Source organism: Aquarana catesbeiana, linkage group LG04 (assembly GCF_042186555.1).
Source record: "Aquarana catesbeiana isolate 2022-GZ linkage group LG04, ASM4218655v1, whole genome shotgun sequence".
Lineage (NCBI taxonomy): Eukaryota > Metazoa > Chordata > Amphibia > Anura > Ranidae > Aquarana > Aquarana catesbeiana.
The window spans coordinates 210479961-210507934 of NC_133327.1; the positions used below are offsets into that span (position 1 = coordinate 210479961).

A 27974-nucleotide genomic window follows, 5' to 3' on the forward strand; every position below is an offset into this window, starting at 1 on the left:
CCCATTTTAGTAAATATACAGAAACTAGTGTCAAGGATTTTTGAATCTGGCGCAGATCATTTTAAATGGCTATACCACCAGGAAAGTGCTTTATTGAATGCCACTGATTGTGTGTTAATCTATTCTGACATTGGGGTTTATTTACTAAAGGAGTATTTTTACTTTGCAAAGGAATTTTCACAAATCTTAGCGAATTAGGTGAGTCTGTGCTGACGTCAATCATTCAATCATGCGCAAGCAAAAATCATGTCTTTTTTTTTGCAAAGTTAATTTTTACCACTTTCACTAAGCTAATTGAAAGTTCCCTTGCACAGTAAACATGCAATATTACATGTAATAAATCAATCCCCATTGAAAGTTTTATACAAAATAATAAAGATAATAAAAGAGGGCTGAGGAAGCCAGGGTTCCAGCCTTCTGTGTCACCAAACAAACATATTTGCAAAAATAAGCATCAACTTTAGCATTAGCATTAAAGGGGTGGTAAACCCTTGCCATTTTTCACCATAATGCATTCTATGCATTAAGGTAAAAAAAAAAACTCTTTTGCTGCAGCAGCGGCCCCGAGCCCCCCTTATACTTACCTGAGCCCTGTAATTTCCACGATGGGAACAGGCACACCAGCTGCGGTCGGTGTCTCGAGTCCCAATTGGATAGATTGATAGCAGCGCAGCCATTGGCTCCTGCTGCTGTCAATCAAATCCAATGACACGGGCGTCAGGGGTGGAGCCGAATCCTGCTGTCTATGTCTACAGACACAGCAGCAGGACAAGGGAGCGAGCCCGAACAGGTGTCCATGAAGGAGAGCACTTCTCCGATGGGGCATTCAAGAAGAGGAGGATGGGGCATTCACTCCGCTGTGCAGTTGGTTTTGCTGTGCAAAACCAACTGCACAGCGGAGGTAAGCATGACATGTTTGTTTCTTTTTGTTTTTTTAAACCAAACCTTTACAATCACTTTAAAAACTAATGTTGAGTAAGCAGATCTAATTGTTACGCCATCATTATTTTCTAGAACGAATACAGCTTCAACTATTCAACTCTCAGATTAGGTAGGTGTTTACATTCATCATGTTGCTAGGTTACTATATTTAGGAGGAACAGTGTTAGCATATATACCTGAACTTGTGTGTCCCAATCAAGTGAATTATCAACTTCAACATTAGGCAAATCTGGCCAGACCTGAAAATAAAATAAGACAAAATCAAAATGAGACAACCTCGTTGGTTTTCATGTAAATTGAGTATCTATTTCTTGCTTTAGCTTTCTCCCCTTTATTTTCCCCCTCTCTCTCTATTTCTGTAGCGTTTATTTACTAAAAGAGAAGAACATGTTCACCTTGCAAGGACATTTTCCCATTGCAAGGGAGTTCTCACTTAGTTTAGTAATTAGGTATCTGTGCCGACTTCAGTCATCCAATCGTGCAAACAAAATTAATTTTTTTTTTTCATTTTCCTTGTACGTGATATTCTTTGCAAAGTAGAATATACTATATTCACTAAGCTAAGTGAAAATCCCTTTAGTAAAAAATTCACTGCAGGCTGAACATGCTTTATTTCTTTAGTAAATTAACCCCATCTCTCTTTTACCCAAAACATTTGAAATAATTAATTTTATGGTGGAATCTCAACTGAGATATTTAAAACTTTTTTGCAATATGTCACCTTATAACTTAATTAAGAAATCTGAAAATCCATTGTACTTTCAGTTTTCTAATGCCACGTACACACGAGCGGACTTTGACGGACTGAACACCGAAGGACTTTCCGACGGAGTTCCGACAGAGTTCGAACGAAACGGACTTGCCTACACACGATCACACCAAAGTCTGATTGTTTCGAACGTGATGACGTACGACCAGACTAGAAAAGGAAGTTCAATAGTCAGTAGCCAATAGCTGCCCTTGCAGCGTTTTTGGTCCGTCGGACTAGCATACAGACGAACGTTTTTTTTACCGATAGGAATCGAGTCCGTCGGAAAGATTTTAAACATGTTCTATTTCTAGGTCCGTCTAAATTTTCGACAGAAAAGGTTCGATGAAGGTCCGATGAAGCCAACACACGATCGAATTGTCCGATGGATTTGTTCCATCAGACCTTTGATGCCGAAAAGTCTGGTCATGTGTGCGCAGCATAAGAGTCACTAGGGAATTGCACAGTTTCAATGGTATTTCAGAAATATCTATGCAACAGATCCCCCTGGATTGTGAAACAATTTTATAGCACTTTATTGGAACTTGGAATTAAATGGTGTTTTAATATGAATTTCCTTTAAATTCTTTATATTGTTGGTACAAATTCTGGTCTTTAATACACACATTTTAATTCACCGAAAACTCATATTTCAGCTTGGTGATGATGAATATGAAATTTTGTTTGATTGAACATATTTGTTGGCAGATGATAAGTTGAGTGTTACTTTTAGGGCCGAGTGATACTGTGGCATTTTAATGCACGTGTTGTGCTAAAATGCATGTTTCCAACTTTCTAAAATAAAAACAAATGTTTTCTTGTGCTCAGGTCCCAAAGCTTACAAACAAAAGCAGCCCACACAACAATGTGTTGATATCATATTTCAACATGTAATAAATCAGGAAAATGCAGATGCATAACATGAAAGGCAACACAAGTGAAAATGCATTTAAAAATAAATAAACACAAAATAATTTGTGCCAAAACACTGTGTGCATAAATGGTGTCTGTGACAATCACACAATAAGCAATATGAATAACATTAACATGCAAACAGTCTGTGACCAATCACAGTGTGTCATAAGGATAAATCCAATGTTTAACATATGAACACTCTGAAAGCAAGTGCTATTGACCTTGATTGTTCAGTGCAAAAAACCCAGTCTCTTGGTCTTAAACACCTCCACCTGAGACAAGACAGCCAACATGTGCTACTTACCAGACTGACATGACCTGCAAAAATTAGTGGTCATTAGCGCTTGTGTGATCAGTCCCCAGTAACAAGGGCAAATGTCACCTCCCCCATATATGGATATAAAACTCACAAAAAGGGAAGCATAGCCTCATAGTGTAGCAATAAGGAAACAACCTTTATTAAAAAGCTTAAAATGCACACTCACATAATTAATTAAGGTACCAGTTTCCATAAAATGTATAATAAAAGTTAAACTTTTGCATTATAAAATAGTGTATGGTTCCATCTCAGTGCTGTAGTATAGTACATTTTAAAAAAGACAACATTTCTACTTTGTTCATGTTTTATGGTGTAGGAAATCCCATAGAAGTTAATGGAAGCTCACTAAAGATATATAATGTGTGTTATGTTTCCAAAATGTATTAACAAGCTTTGGGCAATGGCCGTTATCCCAATCCACTCCAAATTATACATTCAAAAATGCATTTAAAACGCAGAATACCACAAATCAAAACATGCCAATACACAAAGGAAATGCACATTGGCACATGACAATGTACCTGCCTAACCCTACAAAAAATAAAAATAAAATGCACCTACATGCACACGCTCAGATCTAAATGGGTCCTAAAAGACTTTGAGCTCCAAATAAGCAGTGGTTATTTTGTCCCACTGGTTGTACAGATTTAAACAATCATAGTAACATAGTTGGTAAGGTTGAATAAAGACACCAGTCCATCCAGCTCAACCTGTGTAGGTGTGCATGTTCATAATCATTTCCGGCTTCACTGTATACTTTACTTGCTAAAATACACATCCAAGAGGTTTTTTTAACCTATCATCTAAAAAATATATTTTATAGAGGGTAAAACCTTGGTGGCGGTACAAGCTTTTGATTGGGATTCTCGTGGAAAAGAAAATATACAAGTAGTTTGTGAAAAAAATGAAAGTACAGTACATTTAAAAACCAATGCACTTAATTTTTTAGAAAAGGTAACAGAAATGTACTTTTAATTGTAATTCACAGATGTGTATTTTTCTACCACAAATATAGCTTCAAAGGATTGAATAACCACAAGAGTTTCACCTTATAAAACTGGCATTTGGCATCCACAGAGGTGTGAACATCTACCTAGTAGAACTTAGTAAATGTGTGAAAAGAAGACCAGGTAGCAGCCTTATAAACTTGAACAACAGACACATACCACTCTAGATGTAATAGGCCTTGAGTAGGAAAGAAGGAACATTGCCCTTAATGCTATAAGCTTGAGGAAAAAAGCTAATGAATCCACCTAGAAATAATGGATTGAGAGGCAGACTCATCCTTTTGAGTACCCTTAGGGAGTACAAAACAAATTGTCAAAACAAAATTGTAAACTTTGGATAAGTTTGATCAGCCTGAACATTCAAGGAGAGAGAGCTACCTTATCCTTAGAATGCTTAGGATTAGGATAACAAATGGCAATACAATGTACTAATCAAGTGGAGTGGAGAAACCACCTTGGGTAGCAAAGAGTACAGAAGCCTCAACATCATCTATCTAAACTTCATCTATCCTAATTTCTGACCTCACCAACAGTTTCTGTGATTCACTGTGGATAATCTCCATTACTGATTATTATTTGTGGCTTTGCCTTTCATCCTGTTCACAGTTCCCAGAGTGTTTACCAAGATGTTGGCTATGGGGTTTTTGAGGACTCATGGCACCCCCATCATGGGATACCTATACTACCTACTTCTCACAGATCAACTGTCTCAGAAGCATACATGATATGTCCAACAAGTGGTACAGGTCATGGAAAGGTTAAGTTGAGGGATGAACCTTCAGAAGTCTCCTTCGGTTCCAAAATAGCATCCTTAGTATTTACTATTAGTCCTTAACATGGCTCAGGCGATTGGTGGGGAAGATGACTGCTGCATTCACTGCAGTCCCCTATGCCCAGTTTCACTCCAGAGCTCTTCAGATCCATCAATATGATAGATGCCAGACTGGCTAGGAAGGTGTCTTGGAGAACCTTTTGGTTGGGGGAACGTAGTCGTCAGAGAACAGAAGTTGCTATCAATATCCTGGTACTTTGGGCCATTCAGTTGGCTCTTCTGCAGAGGTTGGTCTACCTTAAGGGTCTCCTATAATTGCGCAGTCAGAAAACACCACAGTTGTGGCATTCATGAACCATCAAGGAAGTTGTGATGCTCAGGAAGAAGCAGGCCTGATCATGTCTTTATTTGTCTTGTTACATTCTGGCCCTTTCCACTGTGCACATTCCCAAAGTAGAGAACTGGTAGGTGGCCTTTCTCAGTGTAGGCCCAGAATGGGCCCTTCACCCAGAAGTGATCCTCAGGCATTTGCAGTGGATGCCCTGGTGACTCCTTAGATTGTAAGCTCTAACGAGGAGGGTCCTCCGATTCCTCCTGTATTGAATTGTATTGTAACCATACTGTTTACCCTAGCGTTGTAAAGCACTGTGCAAACTGTTGACACAATATAAATCCTGTATAATAATAATAATAATAATAATCATCATCATCAGGTTTCTCTGATCTATGCCTTCCCTTCAATCCAGCTAATTCCTTGCCTGTTGGACATGATAATGGTGGATGGAATTCCAGTTATTCTGATTGATCCTGCATAGCAAAGAAGAATCTGGTTGCAGACATCATAAATCTCTTGGCAGATTTGTGGTCCATCCTGCTTTATGGTTGCTAGCTTTGATGGCATGGCAGTAGAAAGCAAAGTCCTGAGGGATAAGGGTGTTTCTGATGTTTAGGTAGACATATCCACAGATACCAGAAATTCCTTTGATAAAGAAAAGCAATCATTGACCTGGAAGACTCAATGTTAATTTTTTTGTACTTAAAGGAACTTGTTGAGACCCTTGGCGAGGAACTTGTTAAGACCAGAATATAGCAGACATTCTCCATTTGGCTTGGGAACCATAAACAGGTTAGAATAGAAGCCGTTTGACATCTCCACCTCCAGCATGGGTGCAAAGACCCTCTAGGACAGCAGACTTTTTGAAAGCTGCAAAGAATACTGCTCTTTTTTGTAGCTCTAAAGGTACCCTCGAGTGCATAACGTACAGAGGGGGAAAGTAGTGAAACTCCAGCTTGTAACCTCTGGACAACATGCTGCAGAGCCAATTGTTGGACTCCCTGAGTCCTTATAAAAATGAAAGCCAATAAACATCCACCCACCCTTACAAGTTGGAGTACCCCTTCACTGTGAAGAGGACTTGCCTCCAGATCCAGAGGACTTGGCGATAAAGCTCTTTTTTCAGAACTGAGACATAGGCTTCTGCTTAGAGCCCAAGGCTTGCTTCTCATGAAAATAACTATTCTTGGGTTCCAAAGGCACTTTTTTTTTACCTCTCACATTTGCCTTGTTCTTTAGAGGTTAGAGCATGCTTTTTTGCTCACAGTCACCTTCTGGAAGAAAGTGTCAAAGAATTGTCCAAGCAAGCACTCACACTCAAAGGGCAGCCTCTCGATTTGCTTTTGCAGAGAAGTCCTGCCGACTAACACTTGAGCCATAGGATCCTTCTGACATAGACAGACACGGTGTCCACTGGGGAAACCTGCCTTATGCAGTCTTCCATGGCATCCACTGAGAACCTCAATGCTCTCAGAAAATCTTCCAGGAGCTTCCAGATGGGTCTTATTATCTGTAACGGAGCATACACTTTTCCCAAACTTTGAAGGCTTGGCAAACTTCCACTACAGCCCCCACAGGCTGGGTAGAAGGATTCCTAAACAGGGCCAAACCAGTATAAACACTTGAGAGCTGACCTTGCAAACCAGAAATTGATACAAAAATTCCTCCCTTGATACAAAGGATCTGGAGGATTGTGCCCCTGAGACAGTGTAAATACCAGATACGGGAAGGGATTTGGAGGTGATGTGACTTTAGGGAAGCCACTACAGGAAGAACTGTTTAGGGGGTCATCATTACCTCAGAGGGATTCAGGAGCCTACTCATCATTCTTCATCCCACCACTGTGTCTGCATGAGGTTATGGCTTGTTGAGGGTTAGTAAGGCTTTTACGCCCTAAAATAGTGTGGCCATCCAGCTGAGAGGAGTGTCTGCAGAAGTCAGAACACCTAAGTGTTTATACACATAGTATAAATGTATCTTTTAAGTGAAGTCTATATAGATAGCATGACAAACAGTCCCTGTGGGTCCCAGGCAGAGTCATGGATGAAGGTTACCTGTCTCCTGTGGCGCATCTTAAAGCGGTTCTTTGCCCTGTTTGAAAAAAATTAGGTCAACAGCTACAAATATTGAAGCTGCTGACATTTAATAAAAGGACACTCACCTGTCCAGGGGTCCAGCTCCATCCTCACCAATTCTTCACCGATCTTCAGGACCCTGGCACTGGCATGTTTACTGTGAGCAGCTGGCTGTTCTTCATTGCTGCTTCACAGCTGGCTGTCCACTGAAAATGCACAAGCTGCACTGAACTTTGTGAATGGTCCCATAGTCTTCTGCGACCTGTGATGTGTTCCAGAAGGTTGCAGGGGGGGGTAAAAGAGAACCTCAAAACCAGGTACCCACTACCCCCCCCCCAAAAAGAAAAAAAATGACAAAAATAGAAGGGGAGTGAAGTTCCGCTTTAGGATAAAGTGGTGGTAGAACTATCCAGCAATATGCAGGGAATTATGCTAGCCAAACCCTTTTCTATCCTGGAGTATAATTTAAGCTTTCACTGGAATGAGCAGGGTGCTGTGGTGTGTTAGTAAGAGATTGCATGCAGGCTGGGCTGGAACAGCTTTCAGATCTGAGGAGACCCAAACTGTCTCATATCTAGTCAGAAGACTGAATGTTTTGTTCTGTATTGCACTGGCACTAACCCACTGCAGTAGAAACATTGTTGCTCTGTGTTTGATGCAATGTTGATGAATAAATACAGGCAGGAAGCAGTTTGACATGTTGTCTAAGGGCTGGTTCACATTGGAACTTGCATGTGCACATGCACACATTCCCGTGCAATTCCTCGCATTCCGGATTGGACAGCTCAGTCATGCGAATGGGCTGCCAAACATGCAGGAATACAGAAAAAGTAGTGCAAGCACTACTATTGCAAATAACACCACACCAATCCACATGGTGCTGTGGAACCATGCAATTTGGTGTCTGGAAACACTCTGTGTTTGTGAAATGCATTTGGGGTGCCATTAACAAATAATGTGAACTAATCGTAACTATTTGCTAGCTCTACATTTGAAGCAGACCCCTACGGTAGATATTTTGCAACACTTACAGCCCTTTCACACCTTGCCACAGTTGTGCATTGCATTAATCAATATACCTTAAAGTGGTTGTAAACCCTTACAGACCACTTTGTGCTACAGGTAAGCCTACAATAAGGCTTACCTGTAGCTACCCAGGATTTCTCATAAACCTGCACGGTTTAGGAGATATCCCCTGTAATTGCATGTGCCGATGTCATTGGCACATGTGCACTGACACAAACTGAAGCAATGGCACGCATGTGCCGTTGCTTCAGTGAGTGTGCCATTAACGTGTGCATGCGTGGGAGTAACGTCTTTGTGGCTCCGGCCAATCACAGCTTCGGAGCAGCGATACCCGGAAGTAACCTGTGGGAGTGATGTTGGCTGCCAGAGAGGTGTAGGGGCGGGCACCGCTGCGAGGGCTTCGATCTGAGGTGAGTATTACATAATGAGCTAGTATGCTATGCATACTAGCTCATTATGCCTTTGTCTTGCAGGTGTTAGTTTTTTTTTTTTTTTTTTTAAAGTGGATTTACAACCACTTTAATGTATGTTGCATCACGCATTATTGTGATTTGTGTTTGGACAGCTAATTTATTTTGAATAGGCTGTCAACACACACAAGTACAGACCAAAAATGTTAATGCAGCAATTTTTTTTTTCCTTGTCAAAAGAAGTAATGCAGCAATTTTTAAATACAGCACACTGTGGTATTACCATGAACTGTGGCACATTACAATCAGAGTTCTGCTGCCTTTGTGAGTTGGGTGCCATTTAAAATGCTAACACAACGCAATGTTCCTTAAAAATGTGACTCAGCCCTAAGTCATGCTTCAAACCTACATTTCCTTTTCTTACCATAGAATTGTAAACATTCTCCTTTATCAACTGGATTTCATAAATACCTTGCCCCATACAATGTCACTCTTGTCATCCCATTTTATAAATACATCTTGATCTCTTCCTCTTGTAAAAGCTGGATAAGGCTCAGTCTCATTTCCTGCAATTGCTGGATCCTAAAACATGGTTAAAAAAAATATGTAAGATGTTTTATTTATGAACCATATAGTCAGAATGTCCACTAGTTTATTTTCTTTCATAAAAAAATGTCACTGTTTAACCACTTAATGAACAAGCCTCTTTCTGAGATTTGTTGTTTACAAGTTAAAAACAGTTTTTTTTTTTGCTAGAAAATTACTTAGAACCCCCAAACATTATACATTTTTTTTTCTAACAACCTAGAGAAAAAAATGGTGGTCTGTCACACCGTATTTGCGCAGCAGTCTTACAAGCGCACTTTTTTTGGAAAAAATACACTTTTTTGAATTAAAAAATAAGACAACAGTAAAGTTAGCCCAATTTGTTTTACATTGTGAAAGATAATGTTACGCTGAGTAAATTGATACGCTTAAAAATTGCACCCGCTCGTGGAATGGTGACAAACTTTTACCCTTAAAAATCTCCACGACGACGTTTAAAAAATTCTACAGGTTGCATGTTTTGAGTTACAGAGGAGATCTAGGGCTATAATTATTGCTCTTGCTCTACTGATCGCGGTGATACCTCACATGTGTGGTTTGAACACCATTTTCATATGCGGGAGCTACTCATGTATGCGTTCGCTTCTGCACATGAGCTCGTCGGGACGGGGCGCGTTTAATTTTTTTTTTTCTTATTTATTTTACCTTTTTTTACACTGTTTTTTTTTTTTTTTTAAATTGTCACTTTTATTCCTATTACAAAGAATGTAAACATCCCTTGTAATAGAAAAAAGCATGACAGGACCTCTTAAATATGAGATCTGGGGTCAAAAAGACCTCAGATCTCATATTTACACTAAAATGCAATAAAAATACAAAAAATAAAAAATTGGTCATTTAAAAAAATCATTTAAAAAAAATGGCCCTTTAAGAGCTGTGGGCGGAACTGACTTTTTGACGTCCCTTCTGCCCAGCAATTGTATGGAGATGGGTGGGGGCCAACTCACTCGTCTCCATACCTGACAGGACACGATCGCCTCCGCCGCTGTCGATAGCTCCAATAAGTGGCGGAGGGCACTGGATCGTGGCGGGAGGGGGGTGCCCTCCCCCGCCACTGATAAAAGTGATCTTGCGGCGAATCCGCCGCGGAGACCACTTTTATCTTGTAGCGGCCTGCCCGCTGAAGAAGAGGATACCAGAGTTATGGCAGCTAGCTGCTGCCATAACAACGATATCCTCCTTCAAACAGCTAACGTAAAACTGCGGCGGGCGGTCCGTAAATGGTTAACACTCCAGATTCATTCTCATTTCACCTTTAGGGCCTGTTTACACCTCTGCATTTTAAGGGGCCTTTACCAGATATACAATTCTTCTTTAATTGCTTGTAGTATGGTAGTGTTTACCAAAACATTTTAATGTGCAGCATGTTAAAAGGCATTCAAAACACAAAATGTAAAGTATTACACGTCCAGTCAGGGAAGGCAGGTTAGGCAGATTCTTAAACAAAAAAAACTAACTAAAAAAAAAAACAAACAAAAAAAGATTGAGCTTTGAGGATTGTAGCTCAGTGACCTGGGGTATGTAGCTGAAGTCCTACCCCACCATTGGTCAAAATGTGGGGCTCCTAAGACCTATGGTTACATAAGGGGCTCCTTGCGCAGCCTGTCAGAAGCTACCAGTTTAAATACAAGCTGGCACACTCTGTTTGCAGCAGACTGAGAGGTTGAGCTCACAGTGCCTCTCCTCACTTCTTGTCAGAAGCACTGAGCTCAATGGACTGCTTGGAGTCTTAGGCCAATGGTAAAGTACCATTGGTCCAAGCTGTCCAATAAAAATGCTGCAGTGGAGGTACACCTATCACTGCAGTGTCCTAGAAGTGTCTAAAAGACACATACTCCCTTTCGGCCTAGCCCTCTTAATTACAAGGAAAAAACATGGGTTTATGGGTATAAGGTTTACCCACAATCCCATGTTTTTCTCATACAGTTAAGAGGGAGAATGACAATCTGCTGCTGTTGAAAAGGTACTGTTTTAATCAAGCTAAATCATATATTTATATGCTATATGTTATAACATAATAATTGACTATTTATGTATTTACTGTGAAATTACTGGTTGGAAGTTATAACTTCAAACTTCAGTAATTTGTCCGTTAAGCCACCTGCTTCAGTACCGTTTTTGAAAAAATAGTAATACCTTAAAAACAATATTTAATAATTATTTGTATATTACTTACTTATGGTAATTAACCCAACCCTAGGCCAATTCTGACACTTCTCTCCTACATGTAAAAATCATAATTTTTTTGGTAGAAAAATATTCAGAACCCCCAAACATTATATATATATATATATATATATATATATATATATATATATATATATATATATATATATATATATATATATATATATATACACATACATACATATTTTTTTTAGCAGACACCCTAGAGAATAAAACTTTTTATGTCACACTGTATTTTTTTGGAAAGAAACTGTTTCATAAATAAAAAAAAACACTAACGTTCGATTTTTTTGTATAATGTGAAAGATGATGTTATGCTGAATAAATAGATACCTAACATGTCACGCTTTAAAATTGTGCACACTTGTGGAATGGCGCCAAACTTCAGTACTTTAAAATCCCCATAGGTGACTGTAAAAAATTTTACAGCTTACATGTTTGGAGTTACAGAGGAGGTCTAGTGCTAGAATTATTGCTCTCACTCTAACATTTGCGGCGTATGTAACCTGTGTGCTACTGACCTCACTGCACGTCCCCGTCTGATCCTCATCTAAGCCACAACAATAGACAAACGCAATGGGGTTGATTTACTAAAGACAAATATACTGTGCACTTTGTAACAAGTAGTTGCTCCAGAGCTTAGTAAGTGAGCAGAAATGAAATGTAATGAGTTTGGAGGTGTGGTTTAGAGCTACTTTGATTGATAAACAATACTTAAACATTTTAAGATTGCTGTTCAAAATAAGCATCAGCTGATGTGAACCATGTCTTGCAAAAAGGAGCTCTCGGAAGATATACAATCAAAAGTAGTTTATCTGCATAAGACTGGAAAAGGATACAAAGCAATCTCAAAGTGTTTAGTCAACCATCAGTCGACAGACAAAATGTCTATGAATGGAGACAGTTTAGTACTCTTCCTAGAAGTGCATACCCAGCCAATGTGACTACTAAGGAATAATGCTGAATCCTCAATGAGGAAGAACCATGAGCAAAAGCTAAAGTCTTGAATACATCATTGGAACTGGCAGACATTACTGTTCATGTGTGTAACATAATTAAAGTGATTGTAAAGCTTTTTTATTAAAATAACAAACATGTTATACTTACAGAGCTGCCCCGATCCTCCTATTCTCGGTTCAACCGCCAGTGTTCCTGCCCCCGAGTACTCCAATAGTGCCACTCATATGTGCTTGCTCCTAAGCCCCATGCCCTGTTTCCTCCTCACTGGCTGTGATTGACAGCAGTGGGAGCCATTGGATTCAGCTGCTGTATCTGAGCCAGTGAGGAGGGAGCAGGGCACAGGGCCAGGTTCAACCAGCAGAACCCTCTAACACATCTGTGCATATGCATGTGTTGTGCATATTTCCTGTGCATATGTAAAGACAGCAATGTTTTGGTAGTTCCCTAGTAGCTATCTTGGCATGTGTGTGGAAAATCTGGCACATGCATAGATGACTGGGTAAAACCCGCACATGTGCAGGAGGATGGGGGGAAAAACATCATTCTCACCTAGGCGAGAAATTAGAAAGTGTTTATTGTGCCAAATAAATGGCACAAAGAAATAGGGTCCCATTTAAAGGGGGGTGGGGGTAGGAGTAAGGGTAACATCACGTATACATTAGGGGGAAGGTCTGCTTCAAATGTAGTGGCTGCATTTGTTTTGCTTGGTTAAGCCTGTTTTCCTTTATTTTCACCTTGTGATGCAACCATTAACACACTTCCTCACATTTTTGTAAATATTTTATTATATCTTTTCATGTGACAACACTGAAGAAATGACATCTGCTACAATGTAAAGTAGTGAGTGGACAGCTTGTATAAAAGTGTAAATTTGCTGTCCCCTCAAAATAACTCAACACACAGCCATTAATGTCTAAACCACTGGCAACAATAGTGAGTACACCCCTGAGTGAAAATGTCCAAATTGGGCCCAAAGTGTCAATATTTTGTGTGGCCACCATCATTTTCCAGCACTGCCTTAACCCTCTTTGGCATGGAGTTCACCAGAGCTTCACAGGGTGCCACTAGAGTCCTCTTCTACTCCTCCATGACAACATCACGCAGCTGGTGGATGTTAGAGACCTCGCACTCCTCCACTTTCCGTTTGAGGATGCCCCACAGATGCTCAATAGGGTTTAGGTCTGGAGACATGCTTGGCCAGTCCATCACCTTTACCCTCAGCTTCTTTAGCAAGACAATGGTTTTCTTGGGGTTGTGTTTGGGGTTGTTATGTTGGAATACTGTCCTGCGGCCCAATCTCTGAAGGTAGGGGATCATGCTTTGCTTCAGTATGTCACAGAACATGTTGGCATTCATGGTTCCTTCAATGAACTGTAGCTCCTCAGTGCCGGAAGCACTCATGCAGCCCCAGACCATGACACTCCCACCACCATGCTTAACTGTAGGCAAGACATACTTGTCTTTGTACTCCTCATTTGGTTGCCGCCACACGCTTGACACCATCTGAACCAAATACGTTAATCTTGGTCTCATCAGACCACAGGACATGGTTCCAGTAATCCATGTCCTTAGTCTGCTTGTCTTCAGCAAACTGTTTGCGGGCTTTCTTGTGCATCATCTTTAGAAGAGGCTTCCTTCTGGAATGACAGCCATGCAAACAAATTTGATGCAGTGTGCGGCGTATGGTCTGAGCACTGACAGGCTGACCCCCCCACCCCTTCAGTCTCTGCAGCAGTGCTGGCAGCACGCATACATCTATTTCCCAAAGACAAGCTCTGAATATGATGCTGAGCACGTGCAGTGAACTGCTTTGGTCGACCATGGCCTGTTCTGAGTGGAACCTGTCCTGTTAAACCGCTGTATGGTCTTGGTCACCATGCTAGAGCTGAGTTTCAGGGTCTTGGCAATCTTCTTATAGTCTAGGCCATCTTTATGTAGAGCAACAATTCTTTTTTTTAGATCCTCAGAGAGTTCTTTGCCATGAGGTGTCATGTTGAACTTCCAGTGACCAGTATGAGAGAGTGAGAGCGATAACATTGAATTTAACACACCTGCTCCCCATTCACACCTGAGACCTTGTAACACTAAAGAGTCACATGACATCGGGGAGAGAAAATGGCTAATTTGTCCCAATGTGGACATTTTTACTTAGGGATGTACTCACGTTTGTTGCCAGCGGTTTAGACATTAATAGCTGTGTGTTGAGTTATTTTGAGGGGACAGCAAATTTACACTGTTATATAAGCTGTACAGTCACTACTTTACATTGGAGCAAAGTGTAACATGAAAAGATATAATAAAATATTTACAAAAATGTGAGGGGTTTACTCACTTTTGTGAGATACTGTATATAGTTGTATGTAAAATGCACTACTTATCTATCAAAACGTGTTCTACAGTGCTAAACCTTTCATGTAATTTTTAAATTGCTGCATTTGTAAAATTCATAAGCCAATATAAAGGAATACCAGTGGTAAAAATTAATTTGAGGGTTAAATCAATCTTTTTTTTGTACAATTCTCCTTTAAGGGGGTGTGGCAGGGGATGTGTCCTATGCCTGCATACTTTTGCCAATAGGTGTCCCTCATTCCCATCTCAGAAAGTTGTGTGGTATGCCACTATACTGTAGTGGGGGAGCAATGGAGATACCTTCAGACAACAGCATTGACAATCTGGGAAAAGGATAGTGTTTGATGCATTAGCAGATTTAACTTGACTTCACCAAAAGAAAAAAACAAAGCCAAATTCCAGCTAACACTTTTTAAGCAGTCACAGGAACAGTTTGTTTCCTCTTGAGATAAAGGTTTTACAGGACCGTAGTTTGAAGATCCTTGATTTAAACTTTTAGTCTTCTGCGCCCCCCATACCCCCATAGCAGTAATCTTTCAATGCTGCAGAGGCTAATATGAGCCATTGGACCTATCATAGGCACTCATCAAGTGTGACAACTATGCCTATGCCCCCCCACCCCTCCTCCCTTTATAGAAGCTTTACTATAACGTCTAGTGATGAAAAGCGCTCTATAAATGGAGGATGGGTGGACGGATGAATGGTCCGCCTCCTCTAAACATAGAGCGCTTATCATTGCTGGAAGCTATATAACAGCTTTTATGAATGGAGGAGGCGGATGGGAATGGAGGGCATAGTCAGCACTCTTGGAAAGTGCCTGTGACAGGTCCAGCAGTTCGTATTAACCCCTGCAGCACCAGAAGCTTATCACTGCGGGATTATGTGGGGGAGGCAGAGGACCTAAGATTTAAACAAAGACAGCAGTCACCAGCATGGGGATCATCTCTTATTTAATGTAAGTATCATCCTTTATGCTAAATTTAAACTAATTAATATATTTATATTATAAGCGTTTTAATCATGTTGAAACATTTATTGAAAATTTTCCACTAGCTATATTCTCATGGCTCATTCACACCTTTTGAGTTTGAAAACCATAGCTCAAAAAGATCTTGTTTTTTTTTTTTTTTTTTAAACCAAGCAAGCAAGCAGCAAAATCCAAATGAGAAGGTAAAGTACACAAACTGCTCCAGGTCGGCCCGCTCTGTATCAGCCTGAGAACAAAGCGGCTGACCGCACTCCAATGAATAGGGAAATCCAGCTATATTCACTGTATATATTTCATATCACAAAGACATCACAGTTCCAGATAGGCAACAGCAGTTAACGCGTTTTACGCAATCTGCACTTAGTCATAACAGGAGCACACCCATCACAGGTACTTTTAAATACTAAGAAACCAGCTGAAACTTATAAGTGGCTCTCTTTCCCTACAGACATGGAAAATCTAAAAAAAAAACTTTGAATGCGATTTTATGGCGTTCAGAGAACAGCCCATAAACTCCACTGCTGATAAAAGCTAAAAAGTGTCCATGTGTGCATGGACACATAGGATAGCATAGAGAGGAGTTTATGGGCTGTTAAAAAAAACGCCCAAACTCCAAAAAACGGCCATTTATAAGCTCCAGTGTGCATGGAGCCTAAAAGTAACCATAATATATAAAAGACCCCCAGCCTCTAAAATTGTTTTCTTACTATAAAAAAGATGATAACAATACATAGTCACAACATATCGTCAAAATCAAAAGGAAACTTGTACAAAAAAAAAAGGGGGGGGGGGCGGGGGGGGGGTTGGACAGATAGTACCAAAAACCACAGGCAAATGACAAGACCACAAAACGGGGAAACGGATAGTATTTCCCGCTTAAAGTTTTCTATATGTGGACATTTGAATTAAAGCTATTTTGATAGGGGAGCAGAAATGGGTAACTACATGTATATATAGTAAACCTTTAGCAGGTAATAGTCTCTTACTAGCTCAATCTAGTCACCCTAAACATACTTTCAGGAGCATTCCGGTGGGTCAGTTTTTGCAGCTTTGCAATATTGGCAGTGAAATTACAGATTTTGAATGTGAATCTGATTTGTTAAATCAAGAGTTTATAGAAAGGGGTTATCCTAAGTGGGCCCTGAAGAGGGCTTTTGAGATTGCAAAAATAAGTATAGATCAGAAATGCTACAAGGTACTAAAAGTGTACAATCTAAATGGAGAAATCGGGCATCACTAGTGATGTCATATAGCTTGGAATTTAAGCAAGTTGGTAATATTGTGAATAGGTATTTGCCTATTTTATTTAATGACCAGGTTTGTTCAGAGATTTTACATGATGGTATCAATATTATTCCCAGAGAAGCTTCATTACTGGGTAGTGTACTATCCCCTAGTTTTTTCAACCCTTTGCCCTTCATTCCAAGGGAAACTATAGATGTGGGGCATCTGATTGCTCTTGCTGCTCACATGTACTGAGTGGAGGTACGTTTCAGTCTACTGCCCTGTACACACGGTCGGATTTTCCGATGGAAAAAGTGCGATCAGATTGTGTTGTTGGAAATTCCGATTGTGTGTGGGCTCCATCGGACTTTTTCCGTCGGAATTTCCAACACACAAAGTTTGAGAGCAGGATATAAAATTTTCCGACAACAAAATACGATCGTTTAAATTCTGATCGTGTGTACACAAATTCTACACACAAAGTGTCATGCATGCTCAGAATAAATTAAGAGACGAAAGCTATTGGCTACTGCCCCGTTTATAGTCCTGACGTATGTGTTTTACGTCACCGCGTTCAGAACGATCGGATTTTCCGACAACTTTGTGCAACCGTGTGTATGCAAGACAAGTTTGGCCCAAAATCCGTCAGAAAAAAATCCGATGGATTTTGTAGTCGGAATGTCCGATCAATGTCCGATCGTGTGTACAGGGCATACCAGTAATGGTAGATCATTTAATTAAAAAGTTTTTTTTTTAAATGTAACACCAAATGTGTTATATATGTGATTACGTCTAGACCTGCTCCATCCAGTATGTGGGTCACACTACTAGGAGAAATCGTTTTGACAAGCACATTGGTTATATTAGAGACAATTGTAGCTCAACACTTTAATAACAATCATGTGGGTGATGTATCAGCAGTGGGTATACAGATCATTTAGAAAATGAATGTCTCTAAAAGGGGGGGGGGGGTGATCTGTTACTTCTCCTATGCAGGAAGGAGCTGTTTTGAACTTTTCATTTTCAGACCCGGATTCTGGTCGGTCTAAACTTTCAGAAGTTGCCCACTATTATGAGTAGTTCCTGTCATTTCTCTTCTGATTTGGTTCACATCTCTCAGTCTCCTATTTTAGATAAGTTTTTTATGCATACTTTTCTGAATATTGTTTTGTCTCAAATGATGCCCTTTTGTGCTATCTTAATCACTATATTTTTCCCTGTTTTGTGGTCTTGTCAATTACCTGTGATACTATTGTTCCCCCCCCCTTTTTTTTATGTCTGCATCTCCTTTTGATTTAGACAATATGTTGTGACTACCGTATGTATCATTATTATCTTCTCTATAGTAAGAAATTTTTTTTAGAGACGGGGGGTCTTTTATGTATTAAAGAGAGCCACTCATGAGTTTCAGCTGGTTTCTTAGTATTTAAGAGAATCTGCAAGAGGTGTGCTCTTGTTATGATTAAGCGCAGATTGTGTGAAACGCATTAACTGATGTTTCCTATCTGGAGCTCTGATGTCTTTGTGCTATGGGAAATCCAATAAATATCATTGAATATCCCTATTCATTAGAGTGGCGTCAACCTCTTTGTTCTTCCAAGATGCAAGCAGGTGATTGGAGTTGCACTACTGAAAGTAGCGCAATAACCATACTGAAGTGCAAACAGCTCCATGGTGGAAATAGACATATGTAACTACTACACACATGAAAGTGCACAAAGACATATAGTTGCATTGCCTATAGAATTCAAATGAAGAAAAAAAAAAGAGAGAACTGCAGTTGAGTTGTTTTTTATGCTCATGTGGCTCTGTTTTTGTTACAACTTTATAGTCTTTAAATTGAGACTCCAAGCTTTTTTGTCAGTGCCCAATATTTTTCTGTTAGTTTAGTAAATATAGACAATGCTATATTCTTTTCTTATTTTAAAGTTTGATCGTACCAGGGTGAAGCTATGCTTAATTTGCAGTGTGAGGTATCCACCACTGTAAAAATAAAACTAAATACGTTTGCTACTGCACATGGTATTTTAGCTGTACAATACAGGCTGCTCCTGCCAACCCCTACTTCTACAAATGGATTGTCATCATGTCAATCCCATAGCATAAATACCATGAGCGGATGACCTGGTAAAAGTATGCAGATAAGATGTTTCAACTTTTCTCTGACCCTTCTGATTTGCATACTTGTTTAGGGTTGATTATTTAGGTGGGTTAGCATGATGGTCAGGCAGCTAAACTTTCATTAGTTAGCTGTAGTAGCCTCTACATCCTCTAAAGCAAAAATGTATGTAGAATGTGGGACTTTAGAGGCACACCCAATATATGAAAAACACTATTAATTAAAAATTATGTAAATATTTATTGAAACGACTTAAGAAAAAAGCAATAAAATGTGAAAACAGTTTACATTCATAGTCAAAGGTAAACATCCATAACCAAATATTGACAAATGAAGAAAAAGACTGTAATCACATAAATCTAAGCATAGCCACGTCCACAAATTTCAACATGTTTCGCCAGGAAGGCTTCATCAGGAAAATGGACGAGGATATTTGATTATTCAAAGACAATACACATGATAAGAACAACCTTGGATGTATAAAGAGAAAACAAAAAATGAAAAATGAATGATTACATGAAAATAGCACATTTAACATTTATATTTATACATATTAATAGCTCTTTAGCTTACACAACCATGACTCCATCATAACAAAAACAACCACAAAAAAAAAAAAAAAAAAAACCCAACCCAACCCTACACCCCCCACCTCCATGATCCCCAAATTAACACCAACACCACCCCTACGTCAACTCCATACCTCAATAGGAGTTCCGATCACTAACTACAATAGACAACATGCCAAAGTGCGACATATTTACAATAAGTTTTGGTACTTATTGGCAGCTGATCAAAAGATCTCCAAATTTGTCAAATCACATCCAGAGATCACCTTCAAACGTTTTTGTTCCCTGAGAGACACTCTAGTGAGCAGCCACCACAGCAATCAGACAATTTCAAAATCGAAGTCATAGGGTACCTACCCATGTGGTAGGTGCAACTATTGCCCCTTTATCCTAGAAGGGAAGAATGTTACTCTTCCCAATAATAACATCTGGACTCCCAAATACAGAACCAATTGCCAATCGGTTGGTTCTGTATACTTAATGAAATGTCGTTGCGGGGCATTTTATGTGGGAAAAACAAAGCGCCCACTATTCTGCAGAATCAGGGACCACGTGTCCCTGATTTCCAAACATAGGATGGAAACACCAATTAGTCGTCATGTGGGGCTATACCACAATTTTGACCTAAAAGTTATTGGCTTTTTCAGTCTTAAACACCTTCTGGAACACGAACGGGGTGGGGACATTGATAATAAACTTCTTTAATTGTAGACAAGATGGATCTATTCTTTACAGGCCACCAGGTCCCGTGGCCTCAATGAGGGGATTAGCTACAAGCATTTTCTGTGAACTATATCCATCATCTGGACATGTTTATTCAGGTCTTTTTGAGAGAATGTTCCCTAAATAGGGATACCTATTTGGGCATACTGACCATAGGTTTGATTCCTGAATGTGGTTACCTATTTGGGTACACTGACCACAGGTTTGTTTCCTTTTTACCATCTATCCTCTTCATTTGTGAATCACTCATTACTTTTGAACAATATGGGACTTTGAGACGTATACTGTACCATGATTAGTTTCCGGTGGGTTGTCTTGCCCAAGGTTGCCTTTTATTATTTAGAATTTTGTTTTGGAATAGGGAAAGTAATATATACTGAGTTAGCTGTGATATTTTATATATCTCTATAACCCTCTATATGCAGATACAAATAATGTGTGTAACTTTGTAAACTAAATATTGTGATGCATAATCATGACCACATCTAAGCTCTATGCAGGCTGTGGGTGTCCCCCCTTTTTTTTTTTGCCTTTTTGTTCACCCATTTTTACTTCCCCAGTTCAGTGCCTATAGATCCCCGTATGGACGCCCAAGGGTGTGGAATAGTGTTGGCTTACACCCCCTTCGGGATGGTGCCACCCCGCTCCACGCCCGCCTTGAGGTATCCTTTTGATCCATGGCATTCCGGTTTTAACTGTGACCAAAGCCATTATATACCATCTGCCCAAGTTTTCCAACTCCTTGGTTCAGTATTGTCCCCAATGTGGGTTATAGTACTGTTTTTGGCCACCGAAAGCACTATTTGCTTCTGGGTCTTGGTATCCGGTTCCGGGTATTCAGTCCATGGACCTTAGACCTCCCTTTAGTGTCCGCTTGACGCCGGTGTGGCGTGACATCATGCGCTGCATTTTGGCACCATGGGGAGTGATATTTAAACCCCACACATTTTGATGCCTGTGTTGGCAGCCTGGGAGCTCATGTTGAACACAGACGTCGGCACTAGGTAAAACTTTAATGACTGATGGTTCGTCTAGCATCTTGTGGTACACTTAATTGGGAACTAAGCACTGCTCTGGGTGCCTGTTTTCTTGTTTCTTTTTCTTAGATTGTCATCAGCCATCTCCTTGCTCTATTTGGAACATAGGAGCTGACTAATCGTTGAGGCTTATTATCTTTGGGCTTTTCCCCAGCTGTACCAGTAGGAATGTGATGTAGTCTCTTACACAGCGGTGTGATATCTTTAGGGTAAGCATGCGCTCTTAAGGATTTAGCGACACACCACACATATGTACAGTAGGTGACCGCGATATTGTGTCAATCTCGCCGCACTTCTCGGCGAGATTTGACACCTACAAGCCCCGTCGCAGGGGCCAGCGCCGAGATGGCTCACTCATCGCGAAAGGAAAACTTTGTTTTCCTTCCGCGATGAGTGACAGGCAGCGCTGATAGCTGTCTGGTATGAATCCTGAGGCGGGAACACCGCGCCAAATTTTAAATGAAAAAACCGGCGTGGGTTCCCCCCTCGGGGGCATACCAGGCCCTTAGGTCTGGCATGGATTGTAAGGGGAACCCCCTATGCCGAAAAATCGGCGTGGGGGTCCCCCCAAAATCCATACCAGACCCTTATCCGAGCATGCAGCCCGGCCGGCCAGGAAAGGGGGTGGGGACGAGCGAGCGGCCCCCCCCCTCCTGAGCCGTACCAGGCCGCGTGCCCTCAACATGGGGGGGTGGGTGCCTTGGGGGAGGGGGGCGCCCTGCGGCCCCCCCACCCCAAAGCACCTTGTCCCCATGTTGATGAGGACAAGGGCCTCTTCCCGACAACCCTGGCCGTTGGTTGTCGGGGTCTGCGGGCGGGGGCTTATCGGAATCCGGGAGCCCCCCTTAATAAGGGGGCCCCCAGATCCCGGCCCCCCACCCTGTGTGAATGAGTTTGGGGTACATGGTACCCCTACCCATTCACCTAGGGAAAAGTGTCAATGTAAAAAAAAACACACTACACAGGTTTTAAGAATAATTTATTAGTCAGCTCCGGGGGTCTTCTTCCGACTTCGGGGGGTCCCCTTCCGACTTCTCCCGGTGTTCGGCCTCTTCTCCCGGTGTTCGGCCTCTTCTCCCGGGCCCCACCGCTATCTTCTTCCAGCTCTATTGCCAGCGAGGGGCCCGGTCTGCTGCCGCTGTCTTGTCGCCGCTGTCTTGTCGCCGCTGTCTCGCCGCCGCTGTCTTGCCGCTTCTTCTCTTCTTTTCTTCTTCCCCGATGTTGACACGACGCTCTCTCCGGCTCGAATGCTGTGTGCGAGCTGCGGAGCCATTTATATAGGCGGTAACCCCGCCCCCTTACGACGTCATGGTCCCAGCATGCGCAGGGACTCTGGCGTCATAAGGGGGCGTGACCCCAGAGTCCCTGCGCATGCTGGGACCATGACGTCGTAAGGGGGCGGGGTTACCGCCTATATAAATGGCTCCGCAGCTCGCACACAGCATTCGAGTCGGAGAGAGCGTCGTGTCAACATCGGGGAAGAAGAAAAGAAAAGAAGAAGCGGCAAGACAGCGGCGGCGAGACAGCGGCGACAAGACAGCGGCGACAAGACAGCGGCGACAAGACAGCGGCAGCAGACCGGGCCCCTCGCTGGCAATAGAGCTGGAAGAAGATAGCGGTGGGGCCCGGGAGAAGAGGCCGAACACCGGGAGAAGAGGCCGAACACCGGGAGAAGTCGGAAGGGGACCCCCCGAAGTCGGAAGAAGACCCCCGGAGCTGACTAATAAATTATTCTTAAAACCTGTGTAGTGTGTTTTTTTTTACATTGACACTTTTCCCTAGGTGAATGGGTAGGGGTACCATGTACCCCAAACTCATTCACACAGGGTGGGGGGCCGGGATCTGGGGGCCCCCTTATTAAGGGGGGCTCCCGGATTCCGATAAGCCCCCCGCCCGCAGACCCCGACAACCAACGGCCAGGGTTGTCGGGAAGAGGCCCTTGTCCTCATCAACATGGGGACAAGGTGCTTTGGGGTGGGGGGGCCGCAGGGCGCCCCCCTCCCCCAAGGCACCCACCCCCCCATGTTGAGGGCATGCGGCCTGGTACGGCTCAGGAGGGGGGGGGGCGCTCGCTCGTCCCCACCCCCTTTCCTGGCCGGCCGGGCTGCATGCTCGGATAAGGGTCTGGTATGGATTTGGGGGGGACCCCCACGCCGATTTTTCGGCATAGGGGGTTCCCCTTACAATCCATGCCAGACCTAAGGGCCTGGTATGCCTCCGAGGGGGGAACCCACGCCGGTTTTTTCATTTAAAATTTGGCGCGGTGTTCCCGCCTCAGGATTCATACCAGACAGCTGTCAGCGCTGCCTGTCACTCATCGCGGAAGGAAAACAAAGTTTTCCTTTCCCGATGAGCGAGCCAGCGCGACATTCACAGTACCCTGTCGCCGAGAACCAGCGCGATGGTATCGCGCTGGAAACACAATCTCGCGGTCAGGTACTGTATATGTCTTTTATACAAGATATTGATGCAGGCGCACATATATACACATATCGTTTCAGAAACTATGAAGTAGCTGTGTCCTTTTTGGATTTTCGCATAGATGCATTTCCATATCTGGTACTGTGCCATCAGTCCGCATGAGCTCCCAATATAAATATCTGATTGTTTTTATTGGATGATGGTAAGTACAGTCCATTGTCTAGGTATTGCTATGGACTTATGCCTCCCTCATCCGTAATATATGTTTCTTACTATCTATGATATATATTGCAGATATCGTTATCATTTCCTTTTTTCTGGATTTTTTTTTTTTTTAATTCATAAAAACACACATCCCTCCCTACGGGTGATCTGGCAACTTCTCTGGACTATAGGGGCAGTGAATTTTGAGGGTTCCCACTCCCCTCCTCTCCTCTTACCCGAGACCCCGGACCCTGCGACTTCCCCGGAACTCCTATTGAGGTATGGAGTTGACGTAGGGGTGGTGTTGGTGTTAGTTTGGGGATCATGGAGGTGGGGGGTGTAGGGTTAGGTTAGGGTTGGGTTGGGTTTTTTTTTTTTTTTTTGTGGTTGTTTTTGTTATGATGGAGTCATGGTTGTGCAAGCTAAAGAGCTATTAATATGTATAAATATAAATGTTAAATGTGCTATTTTCATGTAATCATTCATTTTTCATTTTTTGTTTTCTCTTTATACATCCAAGGTTTTCTTATCATGTGTATTGTCTTTGAATAATCAAATATCCTCGTCCATTTTCCTGATGAAGCCTTCCTGGCGAAACATGTTGAAATTTGTGGACGTGGCTACGCTTAGATTTATGTGATTACAGTCTTTTTCTTCATTTGTCAATATTTGGTTATGGATGTTTACCTTTGACTATGAATGTAAACTGTTTTCACATTTTATTGCTTTTTTCTTAAGTCGTTTCAATAAATATTTACATAATTTTTAATTAATAGTGTTTTTCATATATTGGGTGTACCTCTAAAGTCCCACATTCTACATATATTTTTGCTTTAATATCTTGAGGGATGTTGGTACACAAAAATACCTTTCAGTATTTTTGGAAAACTGATCTCTACCCATTCTACTTGTCTACATCCTCTACATTAGGGATGAGCAGAACACCCCCCCGTTCGATTTGCGGCGGAACATGCGAACAGGCAAAAAATTAGTGCGAACATGCAAACACCGTTAAAGTCTATGGGACTCGAACATAAAAAATCTAAAGTGCTAATTTTAAAGGCTAATATGCAAGTTATTGTCAAAAAAAGAGTTTGGGGACCCAAGTCCTGCCCCAGGGGACATATATCAATGCAAAAAAAAGTTTTAAAAATGTTTTTTCGGGAGCAGTGATTTTAATAATGCTTAAAACAATAAAAGTGAAATGTTCCTTTAAATATCGTGCCTGGGGGGTGACTATAGTATGCCTGCATTTTTCCCATGTTTAGAGCAGTCCCTGCACAAAATGACATTTCTAAAGGAATAAAAGTCATTTAAAACTGCATGCAGCTGTAATGTAATGTTGCCCTTTGGGTCTGATATGGATATTAAGGGGAACCCCGCAACCAAATTGAAAAAAAAAAAAGGCGTGGGGCCCCCAGGCCCTATATACTCTGAACAGCAGCAGTATACAGGCGGTGCCCGGGTTAGAAACAAGATAGGGACTGTAGGTTTGTTCTTAAGTTGAATTTGTTTGTAATTTGGAACAGGTACATTTTGTAAGTGTAGCTCCAGCCCAAAAAATCTATTTTTAAGCTTTTTGGATAACATAGGGAAGGGTTATCATCACCCCTGTACCATTTGTTTTGTTGTCTGTGCCACTGTTCAGAAGATTTCACCTCACTTTCTGTCCCAATGACAATTGGATTTAGAAAATTTTGGGTTATTAGGGAAACAAGGATTGGTGATAAAGCATCAGTGGAGACTCCTTTTTCCCATATTAACTCTTACAGGAGAGAATTTCCCTTCCTAGGGGTAGATTTCCTCTCACTTCCTGTTGTCTACCTCCGTTTCTAAGTAGGAGTCGTTTGTAAGTCAGATGTTTGAAAATAGGGGACTGCCTGTATATACTATATGGCCTGTCCTATACACTCTGCGGAAAATTGAGCCTTAGGTGTTGGTGGTACCAAAACACTGTAAGCCCTCACAGTTACTCTTCATGGGTGCTGGAACGGGCCCTGCTGTGAAATATTATATCAAGAATTGCAATTACACGCCCCTGTTAAACAGGGGCATAAAAATTGGGCCTTATGCAGGGTTGGTGGTGGTGGTGGCACATCACAGTAAAGCCTCACAGATACTTTTGTTGAGCGCAGGAAGAGGCCCTGCTGTGAAATATTAGATCAAAAATTGTAATTAAGCGCCCCTGTTAAACAGGGGCATGAAAATTGGGCCTTAGGCGGTGGTGGTGGTGGCACAACACTGTAAATCCTCACAGATACTTTTGTTGAGAGCAGGAACAGGCCCTGCTGTGAAATATTAGATCAAAAATTGTAATTACGTGCCCCTGTTAAACAGGGTCATAAAAATTGGGCCTTAGGCGGTGGTGGTGCTGGTGCACAACACTGTAAAGCCTCACAGATACTTTTGTTGAGCACAGGAACAGGCCCTGCTGTGAAATATTAGCTCAAAAATTGTAATTACATGCCCTTTTTAAACAGGGGCAGAAAAATTGGGCCTTAGGCAGTGGTGGTGGTGCCCTGAACCAAAAATATTCCTAGAAGCTATAATCATGAAGATTGAGGAGGAATAGGATAGTCACTCAGCATATTAGGATAGTCACTCAGCATATGCAGTCTTCAAGGGATCCCACATCCATAGAAAAATCAATCGGTAACATCAGCATCAGGTGCTTGGTAGCTGGTGATACAAGACTGATTAATTTTTATGTATATGAACAGAGTCTGTGGACAGGTGCACTCTGTGATCTGTTACAAAGCCTCCAGCAGCACTGAATGTGTGTTCAGAAAGAACGCTGGATGCAGGACAGGCCAGTAGCTCAATTGCATATTGAGCAAGCTCTGGCCAGTGGTCCATGCACAAGACCCAGTAACCCAGTGGATGTTCTGGTGGAAAGGTCTCCAAGTCTGATCTTGCCCCTAGATATTCCAGCACTATGTAATTCAGATGCTGGCGATGGTTGTTGCTGGAACCGATCAGACCTGGGCGCTGAGGACTAACGAATTGTCTGAAGGCATCGGTCAGCCGGCCACCTTCTCCACCGCTCTTTCTGTGACTGAATGAAGCCTCAGCAACACGTTGTCCAGCACCAGGAAATTGTAACTGCCCAGGCTCTGGAAACACATTGCACAAACCTTTCTGCAAGGCCTCCCGAAGATGTTTCAGCCTCTGCTCCCTCTGCGAAGGCTGGATAAGTTCTGCAACCTTACCCTTGTAACGTGGATCAAGAAGGGTTGCCAGTCAGTAATGATCCCTCTCCTTGATACCACGACTCCTAGGGTCCTTTCGCAGGCTTTGCAGGATCAGGGAGGCCATGCAGCGTAAGTTTGCAGAGGTGTTCAATCTGAAGTCCTCTGGGTCACTAAGGATCACATGATCCTCAACCACCTCCTCCCAGCCATGTACAACTCCATGGGTTTCTGGGGACTGCAAATGATCCCTTGAAGACTGCTGCTGATGCTGAGTGTTATCCTCCACCTCCATGCTGACACAATACTCCTCCTCCTCTTCTTTTTTCTGTGTGATCGGCGGGCCTGCAGGAATACTAGTATCTGAATAAAGGGGGCCTTGAGAGGATAGGAAGTCCTCCTCTTCCTCCCGCTGTTCTGCCTCCAGTGCTCTGTCCAATTATTCCACGAAGCATGTGCTCCAACAGGAAGACAAGAGGGACTGTATCACTGATGCATGCACTGTCACTTCTCACCATCCTCGTGACCTCCTCAAATGGGGACAGGAGAGTGCATGCATCCTTGATCAGTAGCCACTGGCGTGGCGAAAAAAAGCCAAGCTCCCCTGACCCTGTCCTAGTGCCGTACTCACACAGGTACTCACTGATGGCCCTCTGCTGCATGTGCAGCCGCTGCAGCATTGCCAACATTGAGTTCCACCTGGTGGGCATGTCACAAATGAGGCGGTTCTTGGGCAGGTTGCATTCTCTTTGAATGTCAGCCAGCCACCCACTGACATTATATGACCGGCAGAAATGACCACAGACTTTCCTGGCCTGCCTCAGGAGATCTTGTAAGCAAGGGTACCCTGT

The 27974-nt window shown here is 42.1% G+C and overlaps 1 protein-coding gene across 2 annotated transcripts in view; it reads right to left on the bottom strand.

The window, feature by feature from the left end:
• Positions 1 to 27974, bottom strand: part of SI (sucrase-isomaltase) — a 470126-nt gene that overhangs the window by 61938 nt on the left and 380214 nt on the right. For both annotated transcript variants that reach the window (XM_073626133.1, XM_073626134.1), the window contains exons 55-56: positions 9020 to 9130; positions 1119 to 1181 (exon numbers count right to left, since the gene is read on the bottom strand). In XM_073626133.1, coding sequence (XP_073482234.1) covers positions 1119 to 1181; positions 9020 to 9130 — 174 coding nt within the window. The remainder of the gene's footprint in view (positions 1 to 1118; positions 1182 to 9019; positions 9131 to 27974) is intronic.